Source organism: Balaenoptera acutorostrata, chromosome 2 (genome assembly GCF_949987535.1).
Source record: "Balaenoptera acutorostrata chromosome 2, mBalAcu1.1, whole genome shotgun sequence".
Taxonomy (NCBI): domain Eukaryota; kingdom Metazoa; phylum Chordata; class Mammalia; order Artiodactyla; family Balaenopteridae; genus Balaenoptera; species Balaenoptera acutorostrata.
Genome location: NC_080065.1, coordinates 15,362,594 through 15,384,809, shown reverse-complemented (window position 1 = coordinate 15,384,809; position 22,216 = coordinate 15,362,594). Strand labels below are relative to the sequence as shown.

Genomic DNA, 22,216 nt, shown 5'->3' with positions numbered 1-22,216 from the left:
GGCCGCTCAAGCCAGCACTACATTTCCCAGCGCCCCCCGCGGCCAGGAGCAGCCACACGCACGCTCACCTACGCCCGGGCCTCGCGGGGAGACTCGGGCACAACTTCCGGCTTCTGCCCTTCGAGTTGTCCCCTCCCCGCTCTTTCCCCACATCCTGCTAGATGGAAGGCTAACGTGGCCTTGACACACCCTGCAGCTGGCCAACCAGCAAAACGTCCAAGGAGTGGAGAGAGACCAGCTGGACAGAGCCCGAGTCCCTGGTGACGCCCTGAGGGCTGCCCACCAGCTCGGGATTTTACATCAGAAGGGAAAAGGCGCTCCGGGCTGGCCTCTGATTTGGGGGGGTCTCTGTAACTAACAAATAGCAGCACCTCTGCCCTAACTGGGAAACCGTTCAATGTGACCAGTGGTGACCACACAGGCTGGCTAAAGCGTTTGGGGCAGGATTACTTCTTAAAATAACTCTGTGTAACCTGATAATGAGAGTTGAGCTGTAACACAGAAATAGCTTTCTTAAACAGAAGCATTCATGGAAATTATACAGGCGATGGTCATTTTTAGGCGTGTTTATCTGACTCTCTTTTTGCCACGTTCCACGCGCTGTTTGGCTGCACGGGCAGTGATGTGGAACCTGCCTGGTTCAAGGCTCTGGCAAGTGATGCAGTGGATGCAGAGACGGGGAAGATTCGAGCGCTGTTAGCGATTTTACAGTCTTGGGGGATGGATCTACCTATCCTTCCACCTGTCCTTCTAACACAGAGACCAGGTAGCTGAAGGCAAGTGACACAAGGTGCTCCCGGGGTTCAGAGTGTGGGGCGGCTGCTCTCCAGTGAGGGGACAAGGACAGGCTTGTGATGAGGTCGAAGCATGTCATGTACTCCTTAAGGGAAGCAACGAGACCAATGATTGAACAAAGAAGGCACCTGCACCTGCACTGATGACTGCTAACTAAACACAGAGGCACAGGATGCTGGGGGGGGGGGGGGTTGATCACGTGGTGCCGGTGGGAGGCGGGAGGCGGGGGGACGTACCTTCCAGCATGCTCAGGTGCATGGCGTCGTTGGCCCGCTTTGGCACGCTGAGCATCACCTCCAGGCCGTCCTTAATCTCCCCCTTCCCCTCCTCGCAGCACGTGAGCAGCTCCTGTGGGAAACCAACACCGTGAATGAGCCCAAGAGAGCAAAATGCTCTGCTACGGAGGTCTTTGCAGAAATGAAAGAGTTTGTGAAAATCCATGACTTTCAAGATAAAAACAGACTGTGGTCAGTTGGGCAGGGATTCGCATAGAGAACGAATGATAAACCTGAACTGCCTCTTAATCCAATGGATGCAAGGGTTTGTCCTGCTCAAATCAGGACGTTTCTTCAGTTCAGAGGAAACCAGATGCAGTCAGAGATTAAAACGAAGTTAGTGTACTCGTCAACTACCGAGCCTCAAAAATGACAAATAAAATAGTTAATCAGTGTAGCAAAGCACAGTCAGCTAGTGGTTACATCCGAAGGTCAAGCCAGAGTCCAATTAGCACTGCTCTGCTTGCACAGGATCCCAGCATGATTCTGAGCCCTCTGGTGCCGCGAACACGACGTCCCCTCTGCCCTGGAGCTGCCCTGTCTCACAGTGGGAACAGCATCGCTGCACAGTTACCTACAGGGAAACGCTTCTTCTCTGTGCTGGGACATTCAGAAAGCTCTAGTGATTGCAGCACGCCTCCCCGGGCATAATTACATTTCAGATCTGTGTAGGGGAACACCTGTCATTAGATGAGCGACAGCAGGACAACAGATTCACATTCTGGTGGGCTCCAAGATATTTTCTCACCAGCGCATATATGATTTTTATCAGGCAGTAACAGTAACAACAGCTTTCTGTGTCCTGGTGCTCAACAAGAGGGACGTGGCCCTGCAGTCAGCTTTGGCCATACCCTAGATGGTTTCGGGCAATGCAGCTGCCTGACAGGCCCCTCTTCTCATGGCCAGATGATGTGCACCTATTATTCTGAGCAGCTTGGCAAAAAGTGCCTTAAAACTGCAATGTGCTGAGACTAACTTCACTGTCAGAAAACCCTCCTCGTTGGGGAGCCAGCATAGCTCATGACTGCTCTCTTGAAGAACCCCTGGGCAGAATAAAGTCAGGTTTTATAAATTAAAGCAGAGGTTTAACAGTGAAAGACTAGATGTGAGGTCACCGAGGAAGAGATCTTTACTAGAATCACGTGCTAAAAACAGAACCCATCAATCCTGAGGACACTAAGAGGTAAATTGCCTTTGCAGAATTAGAAAGCAAAGGGCAAACGTGAATATAAACAACTTAGCCTCCTGACTTTTATTTCATGTTTATAGCAACCACATATTTCTGCCGTGGTGGTCATAAAATCACTTAATGGGGTTCTGATACCGAAGTGCAGGAGAGCTTTTCCAATATAAGAATGCCATAATGGTATCCCTTCACAAAAGAATGTACCCACTTTTTACTGTTTCTAGATTTTTTTGTATTAACAAAAAGGGTAAAAATAAGGGTTTCAGGCATTCATAACTTCATCTTCTGTATTTCTTTTATATCTAGAAAAATTACATGATCATCTCCTATTGCTGTGTTAGGACTGAACTGAGGACTTAGTTGGGTTCATGCAATGTTCTTACTGGGATGAATGGATGTGGGTACGTTCTAATGTTTAATAACATTCACCAGCCAAGGAAACGGTGGGGTAAACACCATGAGATAGAATTTGTAAATTATTTTTCTTGTAGTCAAGAAAATGTGCGTCAATTATATATAATGAATTCTGTAACAACTCTTATCACAAATTCTAAGTTTTCTTCACCATTCTATTGTCAGAACTAATCATTATCTGATTTTTACAAGTGTGATTTTAACTATAATCATTCATAACCAAGAAACAGCAGAAGTCAGTCTGATACAAGTCATACTGGGAACAATGGTACTAAATCATCCAGGACTGACAATTTTTCCTTCCTTTCTCATTTTATGTTAGGGACTAGGGTCAGTCAACAAAGTTCAGGTGCGTAATCAAGAAACATACTATTATTTACCAGATGCACTGACAAATCGGTCGGGGCAATAAATGGCAATGAGTTATAAAATAACATTAATTTGCTAGGTGTTATTTCAAAAACTCGGGGTACTTTACATACATAAAACAATGTCAAAATGATAATGCACAGTGCATAAAATTTTTCAGGTTGAAGAGGCTTCATACATACTTTTAAAAGGAGCTGATACTTTGTTATTCGCTGAACAGGTTTAATAAGGTAGGAAGAGATGGAATTGGCTAATCCGTGCCGCTGTTGTATCTCCTGAATTAAAAAAAAGCATACACACACACACACCACTGTGTAAGTCAGATAACAGGAACTAAAAATTTACATTCATTTATCCCCATGATGAATACACACAAACCACTTTTTCTAAAGTAGAAATCACTATTGCTTCTTTTAATAAGCTCAACGTAAAAATAACAAGTCTCGGTCATCACTTTGAATACTAAAGACACAGCACTTCCCCTGTATTACAGGCCTTCACGTGCAGAGGTCAAGCAGGGAAGCCAACCACTCCTGGTGCCGGCATCACCGCGCCCGCCCGGCAGTCAGACCCTCCCAGTGCGGCTCCTGAAGCTTCGGCCACGTGCGCACCCTCGTCACAGACCACATCGCAACCCTCCCTACTGGAGGCTCCCGTCGTCCTCACTGTAAGGAAGTCCTCTCTCCTGCTTGCTCTCATTTTCACACCAACCTACTGTAGTTGCAGCATCTTAGCTCTTGGCACCCTCCTTAGGGCATGGGTTTTTTTTATGACTTGTGATTCCAAACAGCACACGTGCCATACGCTCAATGAGGCCTTCGATAATCCCAACTGCACGGATCCCAGTGTTGAGCTCCACGTAACGGCCAAGACCCAGGGTCGTGTGAAATGCCGGAAAGAAAAGGCCTCCCTGGGCTGGGAGCAGGCTTCATACGCACCCAGGCAGTGATGTGTAACTACCGGTCATGAGAACGGCAACGAAAATAGGGGCATCTACAGGCAGGGCTCCACCTCAAAAGACAGGAGCTAAAATGTATCCTAATTTCCCAGACTTTCGGAGAAGAGCAAGATGACCACACTCGGCCATGTACAAACGTAAAGACGGAAACAAGTCTGATACCCTCGTGGCCTCACGCGCCAAATTATGCATAAAATTCGAAAGTACCTTGTCTTTTAATCAGAATTTATTTGGCACACATTTGACTCTGTTCTGGAAACCCCCAAATCACTCTATATATTATATCACGAGGCTCCATCACCTTTCGTACTAAATAACCTCCCTGCAACGCGGTCCCAAGAAAGATGAACTATGTTTACACCAGTGAGAGTATAATTAATGAACCTCCCCATGGTCTGAGCTGTTAGAGTGCTATTTGTAAAATTTTACTGATAGGCCACTTCTGGAAGTTAATAACATCATGAAATTGAAATGGGAAAAATAAATGATCGAAAAAGATTCAAAGTTATTTTTTTTATAGAGGGGAAAAGAAGCTTAATTTAATAGTTTATACTCATACTTTTTACATGATATTACATGGAAAAAATTAATGATTATATATAAATTGTAAGTAATGACATATATACACATGTATATATTAAAATCTGAATTTTTTACAGATATACAGCTTGCAGTATTTGAGAAGCATCTTTTAAAAACAGAATATAAGAATATCCCATTATAAATGTGACAGATAAAAATGGTATCATGCCGGGGCTTCCCTGGTGGCGCAGTGGTTGAGAATCTGCCTGCCAATGCAGGGGACACGGGTTCGAGCCCTGGTCTGGGAGGATCCCACATGCCGCAGAGCAACTAGGCCCGTGAGCCACAATTACTGAACCTGCGCGTCTGGAGCCTGTGCCCCACAACAAGAGAGGCCGCGACAGTGAAAGGCCTGCGCACCGCGATGAAGAGTGGCCCCCGCTTGCCGCAACTAGAGAAAGCCCTCGCACAGAAACGAAGACCCAACACAGCTAAAAATAAAATAAATAAATAAATAAAAATTAAAAAAATAATAGACATACATTTAAAAAAAAATGGTATCATGCCATCCATTAGGTGAAAGTTATGAGTCATGCTGCATTTTATGTACACGAAATGCAACTTAGAAAATATCACAGCTTCTTTAATCTATTACTTACATCAAAGTAGGATCCTGCATGCTCTAATATCAGCTGAGTAGAATCAGGCTTATTTTTGCAATATGTGACATACATCTGAAACTTGTCTGCCTATATAAACAAAAAGAAAATTAGACCATCTCTTTCAAATGACAATAAATCAAATTCTGATAAACTTCTGTGTAGAAAAGAAGCTGTGTGTATAAATGAAATTCAAGCCCCCAATTTAAGAAACCCTACTTTATAAAGAAAGCTATTAAAATAAGAAACACATCCTGCTAATAGGACACACGTCCTCGCCTGGCCTGGAGAGTCGGGGCTGGATGCCGGCCCCTCTTCCCATGATGCTATGTGCAAACGTGAGTGTCACACTTAGAGAGCAGGGCCTGATCACCAGGTCACTTGCCTCCTTCCCTCCCTCCCGACCGCACAATCCTCCCAGGCAGGGCTGGGCACTCATGATTTACCTGCGAATCCCCAGGGCCACGAAGAGGCCTGGCACACTAACTCAACATTCTATTTCAAACCATCACGACTATCAATAAAAAGCTTATTCCACATTAATAACTAGCTGGAGAACGTAATTCTTTGAGGTAAAGTCTACTTCTCTCTCTGTAGACACCAGGAGAAAATGGCGACACTTGAGAAATGAACAGTATTCCTTCCAACTTCCCTCAAAGCAACTGTGACAGAACAAGCAGCTGAGGTTTCATTACCCAAGTTACAAAGCAATGTCCAACGTCCTCTGGCAACTGTTCATATTTTTCCAGCTCTTTTAGGAATATGCTGCAGAGAGAGAAAACGATACTAAATGATTACGGTGTTTTAAAACATTTGACTAGTGCAATATGCCGGGAATTAGACCAAACATACTGTGAATTCAGACGATGTCAAACTTCATCATTTTAATCAAATGCAGTGAAAACTGTAACTTCTAGATTTTAACTTAACAAAATGTAGAGCAAGTGCTCTGAACTAGGGTAAGGTATTGCGACTTTCAAAGAGTTAACCAGTTTAGCCTTTGAACACTTTCAACAGTAGCTTACTTCTGGGGAAGTGGTATGTTTAGTAGCTAAGGACATAATTTAGGGAGGTAAACACTCAACCTAGAGAACCCGTTTAGATGCTAGCGTCCTTGCTGGGGTCGGCGGCAGGGAAGCAAGGAAGACACCGCCTGCTCTGGTCCAGCATCATCTTTCCACAGGCTATTTGGGCTGCAAAGACTCCACCTAGAGGAGCTTCTGCTGCCTTTTTTTTTGATCTTGAAAATAAAACCATGTGCCTCCTATGGCCTGTGGAAAGTGCACTTTATTTTGGTCACACTACACATCTGTTCAGTCCTCAGTTCCTTCCTCCTTCTTATTAGGAAAGACCAAACACCAGCCAGCAGCCCACAGAGGGCAATTCTTTCTTTGAACCCTAAGAAGTAACTGATGCAGCAGCTGATGACAAAGGCTTGAGAGAAGTTAGGGTTCCTAAAAAAACAGGTTTGTTTTCCTAATCTCATTTCTATAAAAAGTAAATACAAAGTTGAGTCTCTGCTAAAATAGTCTCTAGAATGTCTGTCCTTGTGAAGCAAGTCTGGCAGGCCTCCTTCAAATTTCAACAAAATCACTGGAATCTATGCTTATTTATTGGAAACTTTCATTTGTCATGAAACTTCAGCACAGATTTCCAGAGTAGCTAATGAGGTCCCCAAAGATAAAGCCACTCACTTATTGTGAAACTCATAGATTTCCTGCATGTTCCCGAAGATAATGAGCTCTTTGTTCACAATGCCAGGCGGGATCTCCTCCACACCACTGGTCATTTCCCACAGGTAGGTCTGGCCGGGAGGGAAACAGAGAGGGTTAGAGGAAAACCCATACCTCATCTTCAAGAAACAGGTACTCCTGACCTCTGTAAATACGTACCCAGAGTTAATGTATAATTGAAAATATATCTTAACAATACAACCTTTTGCAAAAAAAACATGAGGAACTATTTTTTAAAAATCTCAGTTGTGGGCTTCCCTGGTGGTGCAGTGGTTGAGAATCTGCCTGCCAATGCAGGGGACATGGGTTCGAGCCCTGGTCTGGGAAGATCCCACATGCTGCGGAGCAACTAGGCCCCTGAGCCACAATTGCTGAGCCTGCGCGTCTGGAGCCTGCGCTCCGCAACAAGAGAGGCCGCGATAGTGAGAGGCCCGCGCACCGCGATGAAGAGTGGCCCCCGCTTGCCGCAACTAGATAAAGCCCTCGCGCAGAAACGAAGACCCAACACAGCCATAAATAAATAAATAAATAAAATTTTAAAAAAATCTCAGTTATTAATACTTGAGAATAGTTTCCACACTTTGCAGCTCTAAATGTATTCCCAGCTTCAAATTTTGGGATAAACCTACTCCACAAGGTACAGCAAATATTCGTTAAACTACTGAGCATCAGGTGCCAATCATAATCGGTAGGCACATTTCTCTGAAGCTGCTGTAAAATTCTACACAGAGAGAATGTCAGCCAGGCCATCATGTGGTAAATGGAATGAGAGGATTAGTGCTGTATCATCTCTGTAATGAGCAAAAACACGCCTAGAACTTCACAGAAGTGCAGAAACATGCACAGAAGGCGGCTCGTGCACACTTCAAATCTCAAAAATAACAACAAAACGTGATTATTTTAAGAACTGCCAACAGGTAAGAATAAACAGCAACACTATACTCCATCTAAATAAATAAGCAGAAAAACTTACTTACATCCATACACTCCCGGAGGTCTCTTACGTAAGCCTTTTCAGTTTGAATTAGCTCAGCCATTATGAACCTTAAAGCAGAGGAAAAGACAGCAACTAGTTTAGTTCACAGTCAGGATACGTGCTTATTTTAACTATTTACTTTTAGGGTCTATGAAAAAATAAGGTGGTTGAAAAAGCATTAGTCAGTGATATGTTCTGGAGAATTAAAGCAAGAATAGATAGAAGAATTAACAGTATCCAGTAACCAATTCAAAGGAAAACACATTCTGGAAAAAATTTTGTTAAGGTACCTACTGGTCATGGTTTCTCAACTTGGCAGTATTGACGTTTGGGGCTGGAGGATGCTTTGCTGTAGGACTGTCCTGTGCATTATAAAACGTTTCGCAGCATCCCTGGTTCTGCCCACTAGATGCCAGTAGCCCTCCCCCCTCCCCACTGGGTGACAACCAAAAATGTCTCCACATATTGCCAAATGTCCCTCCGGGGCGACAAAGCCGGCCCCGACTGAGAACCACTGGTTTAGGGCAATCTTTTGTCTTTATTAATATCTAGTACAGTTTACTAATCAGCAACTTCCAAACAGCTGCACTTGTGTTATTAATTTCTTCTCCTTAGTATTATTACTCATGACCTATTGATGACAAATAACACTAAAACAACTTGTCAACCACATATGAAATGGGGGTGCATGGACAAAAACAACAGGATACTGTTTCTGCATCAGGTGACAAGGGGACAGTGGACACGGTGGCATTTTTGCTGTAAAAACTAAGCACATTCAGAGCAATGAAAAGTATTAACACTGCTTGATTTCAAAGCACACACAGAAGTAAGCATCTTTGCCCAAGTGACATTTTCTTCACTTTTTCAATGAATCCTGGCAGGTTCTTAAAGACAAGCTTACTCTTTCCTGCGGGCAGATTTCCGTTTTTCTTCATTAAGTTCATGAGCGGCATCACGGAGTTTCACCTCTGACCCGGGGATACTGGCCGGAATGATATCTAGCTGAAGACTTTTACTCTGTGTAATAAGGGAGTCAATGAACTTCAGTTAATTAAATCGACAAACAGTACACGAAGGAGAAAACAGTCATTTATTCAGTTTGCACAAAGCAATTTACCGATTTGTTGGAATCTGAAGAAATCCCCAGGGCTTTCTCCAAAGAGGTCCTGTACTTCTCCATCCGCAGAGAGAAATCTCTGTACCTCTTATCCACGGCAGTGACACATTTTTTTATCTCTGCTGCATGGGCATGCCCCTTTTCACAAAAGCCATCAGCCAGCTGTATCAATAGCTTCACTCTCTCTTTGGTTTGCTGCAAAAAAACAACAGGAAAGTATTGTGAAGCAAATGAACCCAACTGCCAGAAACCAGAAACATAGTGGCAACTTGCCTACAACTCTGAGCTCTGAACAGGAAAATAATTGCTGGTGACAGAAACTCAGACTGAAACCCTCAGTCCACCCAATTCATCTCCCCGATCCTAGACTGGCTCCGTTTCCTCAGCTCTTCCGCAATGAATGGCATTTTTATGACCTCGAGGAAAAAGCCTGGACTGTCTTTGGACGGTGTCTTCACCTGGTGGATGCTCGGTCACTCTGCAGAATGAACAGGTGGGTGCTCACTCGGGACGGCCTCTACATTCCACGACGCTCCTCCTGTGAAGGCGGGAGGTACTGCTTACAGACACCTCCCGCCTTACACTTGTTTATTCTGTGTCCCCAGTTAGACCGAAAGCCCTTTTAGGGCAGCAGCTGGCTGAGATTTTTGTTCTCCTGGAGCCTATGTGGCTAAGCCCCCGCCGCCGCCCCCCGCAGATACTCAACCAAATCCCTGATGCTGCGGCATCACAGCATGCGCTTGTTTCTTCTTTAATTCTCAGTAGACCCGGAGGAAAAGTCACGACTAGGGAAGCTGCCTTCATAGAGGTATTTTAAACTTAGTCCCTGTTTTAAAACTCTCTCTCAGAAATACACTTATTTCATTTTATATGCACACAGAAAGATCTTTAAGTATGACTTTCCTACTTTTATAGCCAAGGATAACCATAAAACACTGGTCCGATAGATAGATGGATAGATACATACATACATACGGCAGTGATTTCACTCAAATCTGATTCTTCAACAGATTTTTCGTCACATCCGTTTCATTTATTATTTCACTCATTATGACTTACTACTTATATCATTAGTTGTTACCATTTCATTTAGTCCTTAGGCTTCCTTCAACATTCCCACTGGCACTTCGTAAGAGTACAGTTACTCTTCTGCTATGGAACCTGCTTTTCTCACTTAGGCTTTAACTAGAAAATCTTTATGACTAACACTCAGGAAATTGACTTTAAAAATCCCCCAAAGGAAGGCGGTCAGGGTTCAAAACCTGGATAAACTATCTTACTTTGTACAGTAAAAGTTCTGAGCAGAGTTCACTAGGCAGCCTGCAGAGCCAGCTGCGAGCATCCTCAGACTCTACACGACACCCCCCCCCAACCCCGGGCTCCTCCACAGGGTCCAGCTTGCCCACCACCCCTCCAGGCTTGCTGGCCTCCGCCTCTGTGCACCGGTGCCCCTTCCGCCCGGAATGCTGTCCCCCTGGACGTCCTCATGGTTCCTTCACGCTTTGCTCGAATAACGGCCACTTCTCACCGGCCTCCCTAACCCTCACGACTGCCACGCGCCTCCCTCACCCTGCCTGCTCTGCTCTGCCCCACAGCACGCCTCGCCCTCCAAAGAGGTGGAATTCACTTGCTCAGATCGCCGCCTGTCTCTCTCCTGGTTAGAATGCACCTGCCAGCAGCCAGGGACATTTGCTCACTCTGTTCCCTAGTATCTCACACACCTTCTACGTGTCTGGCACGTGGTGGCCATCTACCAAATATTTATTGAGATAATAAATTAACATTAGATCCTTTATGCAAGTGTGTATACACCTGCAACTTTAATGGGAGTGGTAGTTACTTTTAACTGGCATGAATACATACTTTACAAAAAAACTACAGGAAAACAGAACTCCAGAGACATTAATACCTCTGTGAAAAGAACTGCTATTGCAAATTGTGTAAAAGCTGTTTATTGGAGAAAGTCAGCCAAACAAAACACTCTGAAAGTTTTTAGGGCCTTCATCTTGTGTGGAAATGAACTCAACCTAGAGTGAGCTAAAAGGAAAATATCTGTCAAACAAACCTTCTGACTTGTGATCAACACGATACCTTTCTGGTTAAGACAAGCCTAATTATACATCAAGGAAGTAAGAAATCAAAGCTTCGACTTGGAAGCATAAATTCCAAAAGGGATTTAAGTTAGAAACATTATTAAATTTTAATATCAAAGAGAATTAACACGGCTGATACAGGATTTTTAAAAAATCAGGTTGCCTAAAGAAGGTTTTGCTGTTTACCAAGATGTTAACCTTCTGAAAAGCACAGGGAAGTTGTGTTTTACCACCATTTAAGCATTTCTTTTCCACTGTCATGAATGACATCAGTGGAGCGCACTGCAAACAGCTGACCCTTGAACAACTCAGGGGTTGGGGTGCTGACCCCTGCACCTCACTTCTCACCCCGCCTCCATGCAGTCCACATCCGAGGCTTCAATGGGATCAGGCAGTACTATAGTACGTATTTGTTGACAAAAATCCGAGTATAAGTGGACCCACACAGTTCAACACCGTGTTGTCCAAGGGCCCCTTAATCTTTAAGGGGGTTAAGAAAGTTATTTCATGCTCTAAGCAGTGGGGACATAGAAGTGAAGATAAAAAAGATAATTCATCTTACCTACATTAAACAGAAAACAAAAGCCACCAAGAAACTAAAGGAAGATTTTCATACATGTCAAAAACACATCACAAAACAGACTAGTTGCAAGCATGTGACACCAATAGGCTGATTCTATGAAATTAGATACAGAACAAAAGGTTTCCTATAGGCAAAGCCTGGTAGATCTATAAGTCTTCCATTTGTAAACTTCATTTAAACAAAAGTGCTCATCTGATAGCCAGAGGCTTCTTGAGGAGACCTGCCGTAGCCTCTCTATCAAAGATGGCAACCCACCCCTCCCCTGTGACTTTTTCTCTTATTATTTAACATGTATGTATATATATATTTACTATTGATCATGTTATTGCTTGTTTCTCTAACTAGAATGTGCAATCCATGAGCTCTGCACCAATGAGTGGTTCCTGGTATACTGTAGAGGCCAATAAACAATTGTTGAGTGAATGAATGGTGTGATCAAAATTACGTAGGACGAACCTGCTAATCCATGAACCTTTTATAACGGTGTATTTTTGTTTTAACTGGTATTTTTAAAATGCATTCACAGAATTCAAAAGGTACAAAAGGACACAACGTGAAAAGCCTTCTCACTCCACATTCACCTGTTACCTGTATCAGCTTCTTGGGTATCACCCCCGAGATGTTTTATTACATACAAGCAAGTACGTGTATGTATAATATGTGTGTATTTTTCTCCCTTTCCTTTTTTGCATAAATGCCTACGATAAGCACTGCTTGGCACCTAGCATTTTCATTGAACAACTCTTGCTTGCCCTTCACTATCAGGACACAGCTGCCTCCTTGCTTGTATAAGAGATTGTTATGAAAGCAGACTTTCATTTTTGAAGAGTGCAAATGTAATCTGAACCACCTCGTCTTTAGGCATAATCAAGGGGCTGGAGAAAAATAAAGGCAGACCAAACGTTTATGTCCACATGCGCACAAGAGCTTTACTCACCTTGTTCCCGGGTAATCAGAAACCCAGAAAGGATGCACATTCAATGGTCTCAGACACTTTCTAGCAAAATAAGGCATTTGGCATTGGGGACAAAGTTGTGAAGGTCTTAGTAAGGCAGTGGGTTTCAAACTTGAGTGTGCATAAAAACCACCTGGTGGGCTTGTTAGAAATGCTCCTTTTCAAGCCTTGCCCCCAGAGAGTCCAAGTCAGTACGTGCCTGGTGAGGACAGAAATCTGCTTTTAAGTAAACACCCATGGCCTGGATGCTGGTGGTGCTTAAAAGCATTTTGAGAAATTACTGCCTTGAGTTGCAAAGGAATCAAGCTGAGTCTTAATCAGATAGTGACAAGAGGTTTCATCTCCATTAACCCTAAAAATGTTACCATACTAATTATGTAACTACTGAATCGGAAGACGTCATGTCAGAACGAAGGATTCTCTAAGTAACAAGAGAAAAATGACTTCTGAGAAGACACTAAGACAGAGGGACAGAAGGCAAGCAAGAGCATCATTTCAACACGAAACTAAATGATGTCTCCAAGCACCGAAGCAGGTGCTTTCTGGTTAAAAGAAAAGGAGCCAGAAACCAAAGAAAAAATGCTAAGAAAAAAACCTCAGAGGTGCTCTTTTCAAAACCTATCAGTTCCTCTTAGCGAAACGAATTCAATATACCCAACAAAAGAAACAGCTCTATTTGGGAAACAGAAAGATCAGATGCCACCTATGATTTTAGATGCTTATTTTTTAAATAAAATACAGGCAAAACTATGCCTGTTACTGCTCATTCTTCCAAAAACCATAACCCACGTCTGAGGAAAAGGGAAAACTAGAAATAATGGAAAAATCCCTTTGTCCGTGCCCCACTGGTGGCACAAAGCTGCCACGCCACTCGGCTCTAGGTGACGACGTTCCCACCACAACCCGTGTGCATGGCATGGTGCCCCCTGGAGCTGGGCAGTGAACAGCTGCGTGGCTTACACGTGGCTTGCAGAGTGGAGCCTCCATGGAAATTTAAGTCAGTGCAAAGGAGCGAAGCTCGAATCTACCTGAGTGGTATCTTAGGCATTTTCTTACTATCTATAACCAAAGGACATTCAATGAAACAAATATAAATCATATAAGGCACATAATAACTGTATTTATTATCCAATTCTTAACAAAAAATAAGAATTATACGGCCAAACATGTGCTGCAGCTAGAGGAAGGAAAAGATATGATCCTTACCTGCAGAGGTACGACAGGCCAGCTCCCCTCAACCGAGCGGGCGGGGGCGCCCTCGGAGCGCTTATGGCCCCTCTGGGTGTGGCTCGCCCTACCCACATGCTCCTGCTGCCAGGCCTCCCCACTGAGCCCCGCTGGACCGTGTGTCCTCCAGAACAGAGACCAGCGGTTCCCACAGCCCGGCACCAAGAGCCCGAATGGAAAAAGTACAGCTTGAGGTGGAGGGGAGCTGAGAAGAGAGCCCCAGGAAGAACAGCAGGAGTCAGAAACGGTTACAGAATGTATGAAAGAGTAAAAATAAACATAATACAAAGTAGCTGTTGTCATTCTAAACGATTTAAACATTCCCCATGGATACGTTTTCAAAGCCAAGTCAAGGGCCACACAAGAAATCCAATCTTTTTACTGTACAGGAACACTTCTTTTTTTTAAGTTTTAATTTTATATTGGGGTATAGCCAATTAACAATGTTGTGATAGTTTCAGGTGCACAGCAAAGCGACTCAGCCATACATATACATGTATCCATTCTCCCCCAGACTCCCCTCCCATCCAGGCTGCCACATAACACTGAGCAGAGTTCCCTGTGCTATACAGTAGGTCTTCGTTGGTTATCCTTTTTAAATACAGTAGTACATATACACCACTTCTTTTTTTGTTGTTTTTTTTTCCAATATAACCTTTTATTTTATTTTATTTTTTTTAACATCTTTATTGGAGGATAATTGCTTTACATTGTTGTGTTAGTTTCTGCTGTATAACAAAGTGAATCAGCTGTACATATACATATATCCCCATATCTCCTCCCTCTTGCGTCTCCCTCCCACCTTCCCTATCCCACCCCTCTAGGTGGTCACAAAGCACCGAGCTGATCTCCCTGTGCTATGCAGCTGCTTCCCTCCAGCTATTTTACATTTGGTAGTGTATATATGTCAATGCCACTCTCTCACGTTGTCCCAGCTTACCCTTCCCCCTCCCCGTATCCTCAAGTCCATTCTCTACATCTGCGCCTTTATTCCTGTCCTGCCCTGCCCCTAGGTTCTTCAGAACCTTTTTTTTAGATTCCATATATATGTGTTAGCATACAGTATTTGTTTTTCTCTTTCTGACTTACTTCATTCTGTATGACAGACTCTAGGTCCATCCAACTCACTACAAATAACTCAATTTCGTTTCTTTGTATGGCTGAGTAATATTCCATTGTATATATGTGCCACATCTTCTTTATCCATTCGTCTGTCGATGGACACTTAGGTTGCTTCCATGTCCTGGCTACTGTAAATAGAGCTGCAATGAACACTGTGGTACATGACTCTTTTTGAATTATAGTTTTCTCAGGGTATACGCCCAGTAGTGAGATTGCTGGGTCATATGGTAGGTCTATTTTTAGTTTTTTAAGGAACCTCCATACTGTTCTCCACAGTGGCTGTATCAATTTACATTCCCACCAACGGTGCAAGAGGGTTCCCTTTTCTCCACACCCTCTCCAGCATTTATTGTTTGTAAATTTTTTGATGATGGTCATTCTGACGGGTGTGAGGTGATACCTCATTGTAGTTCTGACTTGCATTTCTCTAATGATTAGTGATGTTGAGCATCCTTTCATGCGTTTGTTGGCAATCTGTATATCTACTTTGGAGAAATGTCTATTTAAGTCTTCTGCCCATTTTTGGATTGGGTTGTTTGTTTTTTTGATATTGAGCTGCATGAGCTCCTTGTATATTTTGGAGATCAATCCTTTGTCCATTGCTTCGTTTGCAAATATTTTTTCCCATTCTGAGTGCTGTCTTGTCGTCTTATGGTTTTCTTTGTTGTGCAAAAGCTTTTAAGTTTCATTAGGTCCCATTTGTTTATTTTTGTTTTTATATCCATTTCTCCAGGAGGTGGGGCAAAAAGGATCTTGCTGTGATTTATGTCATAGAGTGTTCTGCCTATGTTTTCCTCCAAGAGTTTTATAGTGTCTGGCCTTAAATTTAGGTCTTTAATCCATCTGGAGTTTATTTTTGTGTATGGTATTAGGGAGTGTTCTAATTTCATTCTTTTACATGTAGCTGTCCAGTTTGCCCAGTACCACTTACTGAAGAGGCTGTCTTTTCTCCATTGTATATTCTTGCCTCATTTATCAAAGATAAGGTGACCATATATGCATGGGTTTATCTCTGGGCTTTCTATCCTGTACCACTGATCTATATTTCTGTTTCTGTGCCAGTACCACACTGTCTTGATTACTGTAGCTTTGTAGTATAGTCTGAAGTCGGGGAACCTGATTGCTCCAGCCCCATTTTTCTTTCTCAAGATTGTTTTGGCTATTCAGGGTCTTTTGTGTTTCCATACAAACTGTGATATCTTTTGTTCCAGTTCTGTGAAAAATGCCATTGGTAGTTTGATAGGGATTGCACTGAATCTGTAGATTGCTTTGGGTAGTAGAGGCATTTTCACCATGCTGATTCTTCCAATCCAAGAACATGGTATATCTCTCCATGTGTTTGTTATCATCTTTAATTTCTTTCATCAGTGTCTTATAATTTCCTGCATACAGGTCTTTTGTCTCCTTAGGTGAGTTTATTCCTAGGTATTTTATTCTTTTTGTTGCAACGGTAAATGGGAGTGTTTCCTTAATTTCTCTTTCCGATTTTTCATCATTAGTGTATAGGAATGCAAGAGATATCTGTGCATTAATTTTGTATCCTGCAACCTTACCAAATTCATTGATTAGTTCTAGTAGTTTTCTGGTGGCATCTTCAGGATTCTCTATGTATAGTATCATGTCATCTGCAAACAGTTACAGTTTTACTTCTTCTTTTCCAATTTGTATTCCTTTTATTTCTTTTTCTTCCCTGAATGCTGTGGCTAAAACTTCCAAAACTATGTCAAATAATAGTGGTGAAAGTGGGCAACCTTGTCTTGTTCCTGATCTTACTGGAAATGGTTTCAGTTTTTCATCACTGAGAATGATGCTGGCTGTGGGTTTGTCATATATGGCCTTTATTATGTTGAGGCAAGTTCCTGCTATGTCTACTTTCTGGAGAGTTTTTATCATAAATGGGTGTTGAATTTTGTCGAAAGCTTTTTCTGCATCTATTGAGATTATCATATGGTTTTTCTCCTTCAATTTGTTAATATGGTGTATCATATTGATTTGCATATATTGAAGAATCCTTGCATTCCTGGGATAAAGCCCACTTGGTCATGGTGTATGATCCTTTTAATGTGCTGTTGGATTCTGTTTGCTAGTATTTTGTTGAGGATTTTTGCATCTATGTTCATCACTGATATTGGCCTGCAGTTTTCTTTTTTTGTGACATCTTTGTCTGGTTTTGGTATCAGGGTGATGGTGGTCATGGTGGTAGAATGAATTTCGGAGTGTTCCTCCCTCTGCAATATTTTGGAAGAGTTTGAGAAGGATAGGTGTTAGCTCTTCTCTAAATGTTTGACAGAATTCACCTGTGAAGCCATCTGGTCCTGGGCTTTTGTTTGCTGGAAGATTTTTAATCACAGTTTCAATTTCAGTGCTTGTGAGTGGTCGGTTTATATTTTCTATTTCTTCCTGGTTCAGTCTCAGAAGGTTGTGCTTTTCTAAGAATTTGTTCATTTCTTCTAGGCTGTCCATTTTATTGGCATATAGTTGCCTGTAGTAATCTCTCATGATCCTTTGTATTTCTGCAGTGTCATTTGTTACTTCTCCTTTTTCATTTCTAATTCTGTTGATTTGAGTCTTCTTCCTTTTTTTCTTGATGAATCTGGCTAATGGTTTATCAATTTTGTTTATCTTCACAAAGAACCAGCTTTTAGATTTATTGATCTTTGCTACTGTTTCCTTCATTTCTTTTTCATTTATTTCTGATTTGATCTTTATGATTTCTTTCCTTCTGCTAACTTTGGCATTTTTTTGTTCTCCTCTCTTAATTGCTTTAGGTGTAAGGTTAGGTTGTTTATTTGAGATGTTTCTTGTTTCTTGAGGTAGGACTGTACTGCTATAAACTTCCCTCTTAAAACTGCTCTTGCTGCATCCCATAGGTTCTGGGTCGTTGTGTTTTCATTGTCATTTGTTTCCAGGTATTTTTTGATTTCCTCTCTGATTTCTTCAGTGATCTCTTGGTTATTTAGTAGTGTATTGTTTAGCATCCATGTGTTTGTATTTTTTACAGTTTTCTTCCTGTAATTGATATCTAGTCTCATAGTGTTGTGGTCAGAAAAGATAATTGATATGATTTCAATTTTCTTAAAATTACCAAGGCGTGATCTGTGACCCAAGATATGATCTATCCTGGAGAATGTTCCACGAGCACTTGTGAAGAAAGTGCATTTTGTTGTTTTTGGATGGAATGTCCTATAAATATCAATTAAGTCCATCTTGTTTAATGTATCACTTAAAGCTTGTGTTTCCTTATTTATTTTCATTTTGGTTGATCTCTCCATTCATGAAAGCGGGGTGTTAAAGTCCACTACTATTACTGTGTTACTGTCGATTTTCCCTTTTATGTCTGTTAGCATTTGCGTATTGAGGTGCTCCTATGTTGGGTGCATAAATATTTACAATTATTATATCTTCTTCTTGGATTGATCCCTTGATCATTATGTAGTGTCCTTCTTTGTCTCTTGTAATAGTCTTTATTTTAAAGTCTATTTTGTCTGATATGAGAATTGCTACTCCAGCTTTCTTTTGATTTCCATTTGCATGGAATATCTTTTTCCATCCCCTCACTTTCAGTCTGTATGTGTTGCTAGGTCTGAAGTGGGTCTCTTGTAGAAATGATGTATACGGGTGTTATTTTTGTATCCATTCAGCCAGTCTGTGTCTTTTGGTTGGAGCATTTAAGCCATTTACATTTAAGGTGATTATCGATATGTATGTTCTTATTATCATTTTCTTAATTGTTTTGGGTTTGTTATTGTAGGTCTTTTCCTTTTCATGTTTCCTGCCTAGAGAAGTTCCTTTAGCATTTGTTGTAAAGCTGGTTTGGGGGTGCTGAATTCTCTTAGCTTTTGCTCGTCTGTAAAGGTTTTAATTTCTCCGTCAAATCTGAATGAGATCCTTGCTGGGTAGAGTAATCTTGGTTGTAGGTTTTTCCCTTTCATCACTTTAAATATGTCCTGCCACTCCCTTCTGGCTTGCAGTTTCTGCTGAAAAATCAGCTGTTAACCTTATGGGGATTCCCTTGTATGTTATTTGTTGCTTTTCCCTTGCAGCTTTTAACATTTTTTCTTTGTATTTAATTTTTGATAGTTTCATTAATATATGTCTTTGCATGTTTCTCTTTGGATTTATCCTGTATGGGACTCTGTGCTTCCTGGACTATTTCCTTTCCTGTATTAGGGAAGTGTTCAACTATAATCTCAAGTATTTTCTCACACCCTTTCTTTTCCTCTTCTTCTTCTGGGACCCCTATAATTCGAACGCTGGTGCATTTAATGTTGTCCCAGAAGTCTCTGAGACTGTCCTCAATTCTTTTCATTCTTTTTTCTTTATTCTGCTCTGTGGTAGTTATTTCAACTCTTTTATCTTCCAGGTCATATCTGTTCTTTTGCCTCAGTTATTCTGCTATTGATTCCTTCTAGAGAATTTTTAATTTCATTTATTGTGTTGTTCATCATTGTTTGTTTGCTCTTTTGTTCTTTTAGGTCCTTGTTAAACGTTTCTTGTATTTTATCCATTCTATTTCCAAGATTTTGGATCATCTTTACTATCATTACTCTGAATTCTTTTTCAGGTACACTGCCTATTTCCTCTTCATTTGTTCGGTTTGGTGAGTTTTTACCTTGCTCCTTCACCTGCTGCTTATTTCTGTGTCTTCTCATATTGCTTTTAACTTACTGTTTTTGGGGTCTCCTTTTCGCATGCTGCAGGTTTGTAGTTCCTGTTGTTTTTGGAGTCTGCCCCCAGTGGCTAAGGTTGGTTCAGTGGGTTGTCTAGGCTTCCTGGTGGAGGGGACTAGTGCCTGTGTTCTGGTGGATGAGGCTGGATCTTGTCTTTCTGGTGGGCAGGACCATGTCCGGTGGTGTGTTTTGGGGTGTCTGTGAACTTATTATGATTTTAGGCAGGCTCTCTGTTAATGGGTAGGGTTGTGTTCCTGTCTTGCTAGTTGTTTGGCATGGGGTGTCCAGCACTGGGGCTTGCTGGTTGTTGAATGGAGCTGGGTCTTAGCGTTGAGATGGAGATCTCTGGGAGAGCTCTTGCCGAATGATGTTACGTGGGGCCAGGAGGTCTGTGGTGGTCCAATGTCCTGTACTTGGCTCTCCCACCTCACAGGCTCAGGCCTGACACCTGGCCGGAGCACCAAGACCCTGTCAGCCACATGGCCAGGTACGTGGGGAGTTTCTTGCCTTTTGGGAAGTCTGAGGTCTTCTGCCAGCGTTCAGTAGGTGTTCTGTTGGAGTTGTTCCACATGTAGATGTACTTTTGATGTATCTGTGGGGAGGACGATGATCTCCACGTCTTACTCCTCCACTATCTTGAAGGTGTCTCCTAAGGAAAACTTCTTTTTACCCAAAAATTATTATGCAGCTTCATCATTTATTTTCTACTTTTAAATGTGAATTAATTTCCAATTTTTTCTAAAACCTTAACTCTATCGTCAAAAACAGAGGTGCTCCTGAAAACAGTACATAGAATGTATATTCAAAACTTTGAAAAACAAAACCAAAAACACCACAGGTTGAGAAGGGAAGCCTAGAAGCCTCAAAATTGTTTTGAGGTAAAAGAAGGAATTAGCCCCTGCAAATATTTTAATTGAGAAAACAGTCATGTCCATGTGTGAATTCTTACATATCTGCTTAAAAATTCACAGTCACATGTACTGCATATGCCATAAATATGTATTTAATTCAGCAGAAAAGTGAAAATGCTTCCAGTTTCATAAGCCTATGCACAGCCACTGACATAAACTCTGCCAACTATAAAACCCAGACAGCTTCGTGACTGGACAACTGGGCGTGATGCTACTGCAGCAGTTTTCACTGTTCAAGACGAGGAAAGGAAACATGCACAGGATCCATCTAAGTCAGGCTGGGAACACCAGTATTCCATAAAAATAGCAAGTACTCAGAAAATACTTGGAAAATAAAACAGAACGAAAATAAGAGAAGAATGCAAAGGACAAAGAAGAAAGAAAAAATAAAGGAAGGAGGTGGGAGGCGTTTCCAGAAATCAGAGGAACAAGAGGAAACAGATAAACGAACGGACAAGTGAGGACAGTGTGAAAGGCCTTAGAATTACCACTAAATTAGGGTCTAACCGTCCATCTGGCTCACCCCGTTCCTCCAATTGCATAAGGTATTTCTTCAGTGATATTTTTAAGAAAGACCTCTTCTACACAAAGCATCCTGTTCGAGGTTATCTCGGACGCACCCAGGCAGGCACGCAGGCACTGACCCAATGCGAGCTCACCTTTGCCGTGATCTGGAACTCCTCGTGCTCCTTTAGCAGCTCCTGGGTGTGCTGGATACTCGAACCCGTGGAGGTGTGTGTGGAAAGGTAGAACTCCCCACTGTCATGGATCCACTCCAAAGCCTAGAGACGGAAGGAATGGAAACATGTTCACGGCTGAACGTCGGTGAAGCAAGTCCCAGTACCTCAGGATCTCATTTAAACGCAAAGTCACAAGCCCAGGCGCATCAAGAAACACTCCCTCGGGCTTCCCTGGTGGCGCAGTGGTTGAGAATCTGCCTGCCAATGCAGGGGACACGGGTTCGAGCCCTGGTCTGGGAAGATCCCACATGCCGCGGAGCAACTAGGCCCGTGAGCCACAACTACTGAGCCTGCGTGTCTGGAGCCTGTGCTCCGCAACAAGAGAGGCCGCGACAGTGAGAGGCCCACGCATCGCGATGAAGAGTGGTTCCCACTTGCCGCAACTAGAGAAAGCCCTCGCACAGAAATGAAGACTCAACACAGTCATAAATAAATAAATAAATAAATAAAAGACCGTGAATTTCTTTAAAAAAAAAAAAAAAGAAAAAGAAACACTCCCTCAAAGGGAGATGAGCTTCTGAAACATGTATCTTAATTCCAAAATTAAAAGTTGACGTTCTAGGAAACTGTAATCATGTCGCTTAGGCATCAACGATAACAAGCTCAAGAGTTTCTTATAAGCATGAACCTAAAGGACAATAAGAGTCCAATGAATAGCCTCCCTCAAGAATACTGAGAAAGTGTGGGGAAGGGGAAGTCTGAGACCCTCGCATTGCTGAATAATGAGACATTCACGTCAGAGGGACTTGACAGCCTTCCTGGGGTGTTCTAACTTAAAAAAGGAAAAGAAAGCAGATGCAAACTCCCAGCTTTCAAATGTACAATGTTAGCCGTTTCTTCCTATTCCTGCCTTCAGTGAGCACTCAGCTGTGCACCCACTTCACCTGCCTTCTGGGGGCTCCTACAGA

General features: G+C 42.3%; 1 protein-coding gene across 8 annotated transcripts in view; it reads right to left on the bottom strand.

The window, feature by feature from the left end:
- The window catches only part of TRIO (trio Rho guanine nucleotide exchange factor), a 376,190-nt gene that overhangs the window by 98,351 nt on the left and 255,623 nt on the right, over window positions 1–22,216 (bottom strand). For all 8 annotated transcript variants that reach the window (XM_057540126.1, XM_057540127.1, XM_057540124.1 and 5 more), the window contains exons 21-29: window positions 21,228–21,350; window positions 9,008–9,202; window positions 8,792–8,907; window positions 7,889–7,955; window positions 6,873–6,982; window positions 5,874–5,943; window positions 5,179–5,268; window positions 3,222–3,314; window positions 1,032–1,143 (exon numbers count right to left, since the gene is read on the bottom strand). In XM_057540126.1, the coding sequence (XP_057396109.1) occupies window positions 1,032–1,143; window positions 3,222–3,314; window positions 5,179–5,268; window positions 5,874–5,943; window positions 6,873–6,982; window positions 7,889–7,955; window positions 8,792–8,907; window positions 9,008–9,202; window positions 21,228–21,350 (976 nt within the window). The remainder of the gene's footprint in view (window positions 1–1,031; window positions 1,144–3,221; window positions 3,315–5,178; window positions 5,269–5,873; window positions 5,944–6,872; window positions 6,983–7,888; window positions 7,956–8,791; window positions 8,908–9,007; window positions 9,203–21,227; window positions 21,351–22,216) is intronic.